This window comes from Solea solea, chromosome 1 (genome assembly GCF_958295425.1).
Source record: "Solea solea chromosome 1, fSolSol10.1, whole genome shotgun sequence".
NCBI classification, from domain to species: Eukaryota; Metazoa; Chordata; class Actinopteri; order Pleuronectiformes; family Soleidae; genus Solea; species Solea solea.
The window spans coordinates 18,442,075-18,453,830 of record NC_081134.1 but is presented as its reverse complement, the minus strand read 5'-3'; the positions used below and the strand labels follow the sequence as shown (position 1 = coordinate 18,453,830).

General features: G+C 42.2%; 1 protein-coding gene across 2 annotated transcripts; it reads left to right on the top strand.

Moving 5' to 3' along the window:
- The first annotated feature begins 280 nt into the window (after positions 1 to 280).
- Positions 281 to 9,785, top strand: ankrd33bb (ankyrin repeat domain 33Bb). Of its 2 annotated transcripts, XM_058637075.1 has the most exons (6): positions 281 to 339; positions 522 to 1,725; positions 3,944 to 4,073; positions 5,577 to 5,717; positions 8,403 to 8,566; positions 8,663 to 9,785. In XM_058637075.1, exons 2-6 carry the CDS (start codon positions 1,240 to 1,242, stop codon positions 9,317 to 9,319), a joined length of 1,578 nt encoding a protein of 525 aa, XP_058493058.1. In that variant the 5' UTR covers positions 281 to 339; positions 522 to 1,239; the 3' UTR covers positions 9,320 to 9,785. The 2 variants fall into 2 exon arrangements, with proteins under 2 accessions (XP_058493058.1, XP_058493052.1); XM_058637069.1 differs by having other exon boundaries at positions 296 to 1,725.
- The last annotated feature ends 1,971 nt before the right edge of the window (positions 9,786 to 11,756 follow it).

Below are 11,756 nucleotides of genomic sequence, written 5' to 3'. Positions count from 1 at the left end.
TGTCTCCTTCAGTAAATCAATATGAATTTCCCTCACACCATCACTTTAACAACCACAACTTGGGTGACTTCAGAGTCAAACACTGCCCACTTGAGTATCAACTTGATTTAGGTTGACCCCCACTCCTACCACTGTACTCTGCACACAAATTAGGTCACGAGTGACAAATCCAATTTAATCTGGCACTGTTAAGAGCAGCAGAAGATAAAAGCAGAAGGTGGGGGGTTGAGCTGACTTGACCAACTGTACTAATGACTTTAATTCTCGAACAAGTGTATCTCTGTCACAATGAGGCTCCCAAACAGAATGTTGGTGTCAACTGGATCACTGTTTCTCTTTGTTAGTCTCTCTCGGCCATTTTTTTGGAAGAAGCGAAACACATTGTGCTTATTTTCTTCTGCTGTGCTTGTGTAGAACATCTAAAAGATATAAGAGTTCAGACATTCCCTCTGCACTTCTACCATTTAATTTCACAGTTCCTTGTATTCCAACAAAAATGCATTTAAACTGTCTTGTCACAGGTTTGGGGATTGCGTCCTAAGAGTTGGAGTGAGAGAGAGAGACACTAAATGGATTATGGTGCCTCAGCTGAAGAAAGTATCTATCATCCCATTGCCGGTGACCACAAAGGAAGCACAATGTTCCTCTAACCATTTCCAACTGAAGCGATTGCCCGTTCGTCAGCTTTCCAAAGGGACAACTTGGATGTGATCTTTAACTTCTTAATAAGGCTTCAAGAATTCAAGAGTTCAGTGCCACATATCAATATTTGGATAACCATGAATATACAACGCAAGGCTTTTTGGTGTCTCCGTGAAGACTCCCAGACTCTTCAGTTCATAAAAATGGATTTGGATTTGTCGAACAAAATGTGACGCTGATAGAATCATCTTGGGACTTTTTGACGGACAACTCCAAATTTCGCACACGGCTAAACCTTTCTGGGTGATATTGCCTTGAGGAGTTCTAGGGAATTGTAACATCTACTGAAAGCTGAACTTTTATTCAACCATGAGGGATGACTGGCAGCAACGGCAATGACCCAATTCCTGCCCTGTAACCTTTACTGACCCTTGTTTCCTCAACCGGACAAGGGCAATGAACAACTTTAGGAAGGACTCTCTCAGGATTCATGATTGGGTAGGATGGACTGTATAGCATAAATTCTAGATCCTTCTACAGTTCTCCTGGCACCCCATAGCCATTTAGAAAATTGCGCCGGGGTGCAGGAGGTTTTAAATGGTGTTAATAGTCGAGGAACACGGTGATGGTTCACAGGTTAGAGAGAATGGAGCCGCTGGAGGAGTCGGGTTTGACAAGAACGAGATTAAGACCAATAACACAGCAACAAATACACCTTCATTGTCCATTGTTGAAGTTGACAAAGATGGCAATGAGAGTAAGGTATCGGACGAGGACGATCAATGCGCGACCGAAGTCGATTACACACGCAACTACTGGGAGGATGAGGACGACGTCTACCAAGAGTTTGAGGAGTTGGATTTTGAGGCCCTGTCCGATAACTCCGACACCAGGAGCGTCGCCTCCGACGACTCCTTCTACCCCCCAGACAATTTGGTCGTCTCCGACTTGTACCGTTCGCCAAGTCCCGAGTTCATCTCCTTTTTCAAGGCCTGTTGCAACAACAATTCCATCATTGTCAAGATCATGATCAGACAAGGAGTGACCGAAGATGAAGTGAGGGAATCAGACAGGAACAGACGAGTAGGTGGCTTTAATGAAATGTTTGAATTCCACGCATTTGTAGGCTTTTTCTGTTAACTTAATATAGTGATCTTGGATATCCTATTGTTTTAATCCATTTGTGTGATTCACTCTTGTGATGACTGAGAGCGATAGACTTACTTCCAAAATAAAAATGTGTCCATTTATTGGCATCCTTCCTTATGCAATACGATAATCAATATGCCAGGGCAAATATCGATATTTTAATTAATAAATTAGTTTCACTTGCTGGGCGTCGCTACTTCATGTCTCCACACGGTGGCACTGCTCAAAGGAATGAGGGAAACCTTGGTGGAAGTTACCTGACCGAAGAAGAGGGAGTTTACGTTGGGATAATGGTGGAGAAAGCTACGTTAAGAGATGCCCCATCCACGTTCAATACATAGACTTCATGCACTTTGTTTTCTTTGTTGTAAATAAATAGAGAAATCAACTTTTCACAGACGTTTTGTTTTCTTCAGTTAGACAGATATTGTAATGTATCGCTATATGACTGTCCTGCGATATATTGATTATCACAGAATTGTTGTATCGTGATGTTATTGGTATCGTGGACCATGTATTGTGAGGTACCCTGGGATTCCCCTACAAGATATACTGAAAATAAACAAGGTCTAAAGACCTCATGCTTTCCCAGTCAGCCACACCACTAGGTTGCAGCACCTGTGCTATATACAAGAGCTGGGCCTTCATCATACACACACCCACATCACAAAACACTATGTAAATGGACAAATTTCAATTAAATAATATTAGTATACAAGCGAAAGGAATAGGCTGCTACACTAATAAACCACCAAAGTCTACGCCATTTTCATTGTTATAAATAATACAAAAAGAACAAAGTTCTCCCAGATGACATCTTAAACAGGGTTCTCCTGGGTTCCCGTTTCAAAAACCCAGACTCTGATGACGGTGAGTGTGGTCAGTGCAGCTTCTGCCAGGTTAAAAGGAGGGTTCAGAGCAGTTGGTTAAGCCAGTGAGTGTGTCAAGAAAGAAGCTCAGCCTTTAACAGGCTCCTTTAAGACACTGACCAGAGACTTTTACTGCGGTCACTGAGCCCAAGCCGATTGTTCAGCACAGTCGTATGTGCCGTGTCCTCCTTCTAGCTAAACTCTCAGACCTGACGGAGGGAGCGTTCTGTATACAGCAGCAACGCCGGGGTGGGCGGGGACAAGAATTTAGCCCATCAAATATCACACAGTAATCAACAAAATCAAAAATATGTTATTCTAATGAAAATTAGAATAATTATGTAAAAATGATCGTTCCCTTTTGATATCACAAATCACATCTCAATCTCAATTCTGGTCAAAATAATCAGTCAGTCAACATCTACCGCTTTATCCTCCACCAGAGGGTAGCAGGGGGTGCTGTGCCAATCTCAGCTACATTGGGCGATAGGCGGGGTACACCCTGGACAGTTCGCCAGTCCATCGCAGGGCCACACACAGATAGAGACAAACAACCATTCACTCTCACACTCACTCCTATGGTCAATTTAGAGTGTCCAATTTACCTAATCCCCACATTGCATGTTTTTGGACTGTGGGAGGAAGCCGGAGAACCCGGAGAGAACCCACGCACACACGGGGGGAGCATGCAAACTCCATGCAGAAAGGCCCTTGTTTCAACCGGGGGTCGAACCCGGGTCTTCTCGCTGCAAGCGAGAGTGCTAACCACTACACCACTGTGTGGCCCGTCAAAATAATCGAATTACGATATTTATTCAGCCCTACTTTACACCTGTATATACCTGGTGCCACCTAGTGTCCAAACTGCGAACTGCAATCAACACATCACCATGCATTTGGCACTAAAATACTCACAGAAAGCTTTACTGGAATATAATTTTCCCATCATTTTGCTGCCAACTATCATTTTAAAACAAGAGCCAATAAACCACTGCATATTCTGACAGTTTACAGCTAGAAGTCCATGACTGGGCTGTGTTTACAGTCTATTCCACTATCTGTGAGTGGCTTCCCTTTACCTGTGTGCTGGCAGGATGATTGACAAGCATTATTTGTTGTTGTTATGAGAATCCCAGTTATGATTTTTCTCTGTGTGGAAAAAATATATGTGACGAGCTTCACTGTGTCCAGGAGAAAACATACTGGTGTGTATTTTATTTTAGGAGGCAAAAAAATCAATAGCAGACACAAAAAAACACTCTCGCTTTTCTTTTTCTTTCCAGTCTGGTCTGATTGTGGCGTGTTACCATGGCTACGTGGATGTGGTCATGGCCCTCTCTCAGTGCCCATATCTGGACGTCAACTGGCAGGATAATGAGGGGAACACTGCGCTCATTATGGCAGCACAAGCAGGTAAAACCTTATCTGACCCTGTCAGGACTGGATGTCCTCATGGAGACTAAAACCTGGTCCTAATGAGGCAGAACGTCATTTCTGAGGAACTGATTTGAGTTTAGGGATAATCTTTAAATTGTGGTTAGGCATTAAGTGGTTATGGTTGAGGTTAGGGATTACGCTTTGTTTAGGCTCACGCTGATACCAACACATGTATAGTTTCAGTTCAAATACAGTTCTAGCACGACTAAGCTCGACTCCACTCAAGTTTTTTTGCTTTTCCATCAGTGATAGTATCTGGTACTGACAATGTTCCACGTGAGCTGAGCTGATACTAAAATGTGACGTCAACAGACTGCCAGCCACTGATTGGTCAGAGAGTGTCGTCACTGGAAGAGTCATGAGTGTGATGTTGGATACAATAATCAAACTGAACAATGCAGAACTGTAGATCACTTAAAAATCCTGAAAACATGCGTTAATCTCCAACATTTAGCAAAGAAAATGTCTACAATTTCAACATTCAACAGAGGAGTCTGGTGTGTTTAGCGACAGCTGGCGATCATGAGCAAAATCACAGCCCGTTCAGTCATATTTTGATTCAGTGACTGAAGGAGTCTGTGCTCCGTTCATGCAGGAAGTACTGAACGATTCTGTGAACAAATCTTTTTAATTAACTGATTCTAATGATTCAGTTACATCAAAAACAACTGCTTTGCTCGTCACTCATTTGTGTCGCATATAAAACAATGTCACAGGAGTTTCACGCAGCCGTGCTATGGTGACCCCATCTGGAAGACAACGTGCCTGATACCAAACCGAGTCGGGCCGAGTCGAGCAGTGCTAGAACTGTACAAAAGCACCACATGTGATGCAGCCACATGTATCAGACACAGTGGCCTCAGCCCCTTCATGTACTAACGATGACAAATGGCTCACTGCCACCTGTGATGAATAGCTGTGGACTACTCTTCATTTTCTGCTCCATTAAAAAAAGTATTGATCACATTTCATGACTGAGTTCTCTGCAACACCTCGAGGGGAAACAGTGACCAGGTCCCTGAGCCCACATGGCTGCAGCCGAGTCATCGCCAGGATAAAAAGAAAAACCTTTCCTGGCCCCAAAATAAAAACCAAAAACTTTTAATTACATATTTCTAAGAATTTGCCATTTCACAACATGGCAATATCCAAAAACTAAGGTGATATCTTGTCCATTGTCATGACATTGATGTATCAATACATTGCCATGCAGCCCTAGAAGGGATTATATCAAAACACAATTGTTTATATTTAAGTTCTATGATTTAAAGCAGGAATGACTATAGATTCTCATTCATCCAAGTCATCGTTATCCAAAACACATTGAGTTGGTAGCAAATTGTAAAACCTGGGGAAAAAAATGGTCTTGAAGACTTAAAGCATTAGTTATAATTTCAGGACCATGAGATGTCATCCATTTTGTTTAAGTGCAGTCTATGATGGAGATACTGCATGTCCATGTTTCCCTCTCGTCTGTAGGTCATGTGTTCATCTCTTACTTTTTGCTGAACTACTTCCCCGGGCTGGACATCGAGAGGAGGAACTGTCACGGCTTCTCAGCTTTGATGAAGGCTGCCATGCAGGGCCGAGCCGAGTGCGTCAGGGCTCTGTTGTTAGCCGGTACTTATAACTTCACTTGTTTCTCTTTTTGCAGTAGAACAGTTTTCAATATAGTAGTAAAAAAAAAAATACTTAACTCACGAGTGGAGATATAGGCAAGTGAACTTTCTTGAGTTTCCTGGAATATGTTTCACCTCTCATTTGAAACATCTTCAAGAAAGTCAAGCAAGTCCAGTTCCCTAGGATAACTTCTCCTCATCGTCCTCTACAATGCTAATTTGGCGGTTTTAGCCACATTATCTGCTAGATCTGTTATCTATAGCTTCACAGGAAAGGAAGGTGTGTTTTTTTAGTTTTTTTAAATGGACCTGTGAAAGCCAGGGTGGAGTGAAAGCACATAGTAGCTTATTCCTTTTAGACTTCTTTGGATGGTGTAGTGACGTTATTGGTCAAAGGTTATCCACCACAGGAAGTAAACAGAATGCAGTTTAACAAACTTCTGCTTCAAAATGTGAAACTGCTGTAGAAACATGGCGGCCACTGTACTGTAAAGCAAGGCCCTTGCCTAAAGTCCATAAAAGAGGCTTATTATATGGCTACAAAAAACTAACAATTATTTTTATCAAAGCGATATCAAAGCATTCAATTTCCACCAGTAACCTTTCCTAAATGTTATACAGTGGACCTTTAACGTGGATCTACAACTGAGCAGAGACTGCAGGCAAAATCGAAATTTAACAGAGCGACAAAGCAATGCAAAAAAATGAGGTATCCGAGAATACAAAACTAAGGACAGAAATAGGTTTAGTCACTGACAACGAAGGGTTCAAAACCCAGGAGAACACATTAGAAACAGATGAGTCAAAGTACAAAATTCACGTAGCTGTATTTTGCTATTTATATTTCCAACAACTTTACTTTTTACTCCACTACTTTACCTAACTAAATTGTGTACTTTTATGACAATACTTTTCCCCAAACTATCTTTGTTGCTACCAAATAAGATCAGGATATCAAGCTTTTCTAATCTTGATGACCACTCAAAGCTGCTATTTTGCCATTCACCCATTCACTCTCACATTTATTCAGCAGGTAAAGTGTCTTGTCTTCAACTTCTACCATAAGTCATTTTCTGGTGAGATACTTGTACTTTTACTCAAGTATTCCCTTTTAGGTACTTTATACAACATTGCAGTTCAAAACACAATGGAGGGAAGACACCAGAAATACTCCCAGTCATGGTAAACATGAGGAAGAACTAGAAAATAAACCTTTAATTAACTTCCTACGATTAAATAACACATTATTATTTCACTCTGGAATAAATCACAGTCAACCGTCACTTACACCACGGCGGGTGCAACATAAACAGATTAATAAACCATGTGTACTCACCACAGATGTTTCTCCACCAGTGTTAGTTAGCCTGATGTAATCACATTCAAACACTTAAGTCCTTGTTAGCTGCACTAGAGGCTTCATTTGCACTTTATCCACTAAGTTTTCCCTCCAGAAGACGTCAATGATATAAAAAGAGCCTCATATGTCTATATTTCAGACCCAAGAAAAGCTTGTATGAGTAGATAAAAGCAGAGGTAAGTAGCTGTTAGCCGTTAGCTCCGGCTGCTACAGCCTGTTGTACTCAAAAAAAGACTGTCAGGAAACACTCAGGTGTTCTCTTAATTTACTCACCAATCACAAGGCCCGACCATCATGATGCATTCACTGACCTCAAGGATAAGTCATTAACAAAGACACACAGAAGTCTCATCTTACTGAACAGTGCAGATTTACACAAACACAGGTCGAGGGGGTGACATTTAAAGCCACGTTGAATTCCCTCAAGTCTACCTATTAAAACAACCACTAATTAAAGAGGATATATATATAACGTTTTTGTTAAATTTTGTTTAAATTAAAGAACTACATAAGACTTTTTTTTCATACAATAGCAGCACAACTTGTTAATTTTACAGGAGATGTTATTAAAATAACTTTTTTTTGTTTTTGTAATGCGGCCTTACCAGTGGCCTAACCTTTACACAAACCCTTTTCATGTGACACTGATTTGTTTTCATTCATTAATTTTTGCTGACCGATCATGTTTTTCTGTGTGGTCACACCCGCTGCCTGTAGCCACACCCACCTTTGAAGTACCTGCCCCCCTCACCTGTGGGGAGGGCATGTGTGGGCGGGCCTGGTCCTTCATGGCCCACAAATAGCGTCAGGACAAGACACAAGGAAAAAAACTGAGAAAACCACAAACAAAAGAACTCAAAGCAAATAACAAACACAACCTCAAACCATGTAAACACAAAACAATGCATCACCACCGTTAGTGGAAACTAAACAAGACATTTACATAAATCTGTGTTTCCCTAACATTGTATATCAAGATCCATTTATTAGATCCAATATTTCCTGACTACTTTTGCTGCCATTTCTGTAATACATACTTTTATTTGAAAGAAATAACCTTCTGTAGACCTTCTGTAAATCTTCATTAAACGTCGGGGGGAGGAAAATCTCCATGTTTATTTGGCGACCCATATCAACTCTCCCCAGTACTTTGACAATGACTGCTCTAAACGCCCATAAAGAGAACAACTGCACAGTTCAGGAGTCAAATTCCACATCATAATTTTATGACTTGATGAGGCTTAAACACCTGTGATGTTTTGAATCAGATGTCCTCACAGATGTCCTCACAGTCCTCTCTTCCACTTTGCCCATGAATGTTTCCAGGGGCCGATATTCAGGCGCGGGACCTTGGCCGCAGTCTGACCCCCAGGGAGTGGGCTCTCTTCACTGGTCGCTACGAAACAGCCAACTTAATGAACCGGCTGATGTTGAGACCATGTGCCGAGCAGTTCTGCGACGCCTTCTCCTTGGAGTGGCCCATGTTAGAGGTCAGTACATTCAGGTTTTATATAATATACATAAAAGGTTACAGTTACTGCAATCCATATACTTTTAAACTACACTGGTATGATATTCTTTTACAGGAGCTGGTGGACCAGGCCCAAGAACCAAAGTCCTGCTGGAGGCGTGTGGCCACCTCTCTGTCCTGCTGCCCTTACACATTCTACATCAACAACAAGGTGAACCCGGTGGACGACGGCGTCTTCGACCACATGGTCCAGGTCACCACCTGCATCTCCAGCCCGTTCATCGCCACCGCTTGCAGGACCGTGTGTCCGGGCAGCCCACCGTGCATCGGGAAGCGCCGCTACGCCGTGCAGGAGATCCTGAGGAGGCAGCGTCTGGCTGAGCTGAAGCACCTGGGCCCCGACCGACTCAACCACTACAAGATGTTCTTCCAGAACTCGCGGGTCCTCCTGATCCCCAAGGTTCGGGATCGCAGGGCCAGCCTGCAGCCTCAGCTGCTCAGCGACTTTGCGGTGGCGTCGACGATGGCGTTCAGAAGGGCCAGTCTCCTGCCGCTGAGCATGCTGAGGAGGAGCAGCGTGCGGCCCGGCATGGTGGTGCCAAAAGTGAGGCTCTGCAAAGCCCCGGTGCCGGTCTTTGTGCCAGAGAAACTGAGGCGGAGCAGGAACAGCAACCACCTCCAGATACCCAAGTGGGATTACAAGATGAAGAGGGTCGCGAGGAGGCAGGAGGAGGAGAGGCAGAGACTGTTGCCTTTGACGAGGAGGAGGTGAGGATAAAGTCGCGGCTTCAAAGAGTCCGACTGTGGAGACGACGTGCTGCTGGTTCTCGTGATGCAGCGTCAAAGGGAAAGTGCAGAACTATTGATTCTCAGAGATTCCTTGCCTTGTTTCTACTTGAGTTGACATTATTTGTAAAGCAGAGTTTGTGATGCATTGTGGGAAACACGGATATTGGGGGAAATAATAATCCACATTTGGTGTAGAATTGTTTGTTTTTTTCAGAGCTAAAACTGAAGAGAAAAATGTTTGGGTAAATTAAATTTATTTTTGGACTGACATAGCCTCAGAGTGTTTGTAACTGGACTGCAAAGTAATTAAAAGGGAATTTTGAGCCAATGACATCACAGTATAAGCTGAATTTTCATATACAAGGGCCAAATAACTGGTTAAACTGCCTGATAGAATATAATTACTATTTTTTTAACATATAAATAAAGACTACAGTGTCTTAAGAAAATGTTTCGTAGCCTTTTCTGACTGAAAACAGAAGTTTGTAAACCCCTCCCTCTCCCACACTAAACTCCATGAAGTAAATTGGCATTTTTACTTGTGGTTGCTGGTTCATTGCAGCCTTGGTTGCTAAGTTTCTGTCACTCAGTTGTGTCACATTTTAATTAAAATGAAGGATTTCCAACACTAAAATAAGAAAATAACACATTTAAACCCACTGATAGAGGCAGCGGTGGATCAACAGCTCCTGTGTGCCGCTGATTTTCTCTATGGGGTTTGGTGCAGAAAAGAAGATTATTAAGACAAAGTAAAGTAGATTAGAGATGAAAATATGCAACAAGGCAAGATGTCAGACTTGCAGAATGTCACAGGAAAAGATCGCTGAGCTCGCAGGTGAAGGCCAGCAGCCGTTTAGCACGACGGGTATTTTGCAGGAAACAGAAACGCTTCTTTCACACCTGAAGCGTCAGCTCACACAGGCTTTGTCACGCGGCTTTGTGGAGAATTTCAAAGCAGAGCCAAAAAAAGAAAGAAAAAAAGCTTAGCTGTGACTTGTACATGAAAAATTAACCCAACAAGACGAACTAAATATGATTATCAGGTATGTTGTTTTATTTTGCCCCCCTTTTTTTTGAAGTTACGGCTTCATATTTGCTTGATTTTTAATCTCTTTGTTAAAATCCAGTTTGGGCAAAATGCTAATTAGAGCCAGTTTAACTAAAACAACACTGCAAGAAAAGTGTCTTTTTTTTCCTCTGGGACTAGGCTGGTTTGGACTAAACTAAGTGGACTAGAAACTTCCAGTGCTTGGGACGTACAGTAATTCGTAAAAATTAGGCAATTTCAAAATCCCGTTTTTACCTCCCCAGTGTCTCCCTGTTTATTTTGAAAATCAATTATACATGTAAACAATATCTAAAATCAGTGGGTTTTTTTTAATGTAACTGTCTATTTTGTATCTTCTCCCTCTAGGGGTCATCTCTTGTCGCCTCACTTTCCAAGAATAACTACTAAAACAAATCAAAACGTGTACTTATGATAAGAATATCAGCCTTTAGAGGCATTTTTGAGGGTCTCATGTAACGAAGGCATGCATGCTTTCGGACAACTTTCCAAGAATGAAAAGAGAAAGAAGAAAAAATATCGTAAAGGAAAGTTTTGTTTCATGTGTGTGGATAAAGTTGTGACTTGTTATGACCTGAGATAAGGAACAAACGTGAACTTTAAGCCCGTCTTTCATGTCTCACCTCCCTCGTGCTTTGTTGTCCACTCACACTGAGACTGGGCCTCTCAAAGATACAAATCTGTGCCTGTGATGATGATGACTATGATGATGATGATGGTTTGTCTGCAGAGGACCAGGCTCCACAAGCCTCTGAGAGTAAAATGGCTGCCACCCTGACCTGTGGTGGGTGCAGTGGCCCTGATGACCACCAGAGGGCAGTCATGTCAGTTGTGAAAGTCAGAGGGGTATCGTGTTACCACACACGTACACAATCTAATCTTTTTCCTCCTACTAAAAGCTTTTCTGTGCCACATTAGAACCAGCATTTTTACATCATATGACAAAATTGTTCTAAACGATGTTTTGCAGGCTCGCTCTCACTAAACACTCCTTTCATAAAATATACACCTTTTTAAGAACATGTTTGCAGCTTTGTCGCATCATTAGGCCCTTTTTCTGACTGGGAAATAAAGGTTGCGTCACTTTGCTGCCACCAAACTCCACTGAGAAAATCTGTGATTTTAGCTGGCGTGGACACAGGAGCTGTTAGTCTCCCACTGTGTCCGTTTGCGTCACTCGTATGAATTCAAAGAACACATTTCTAACACAGAACTCACAAAATAGCACATTTGAAGTTAGTAACGGACACAAAAAGTGGCTCAAAAGGTAAAATTGCTCTCAATGGACTTTGAAGCAGGTTTACAAAGTGACAGCGACTTCATTTTACTGTGTGTAAACTGGTGTTTACTGGAG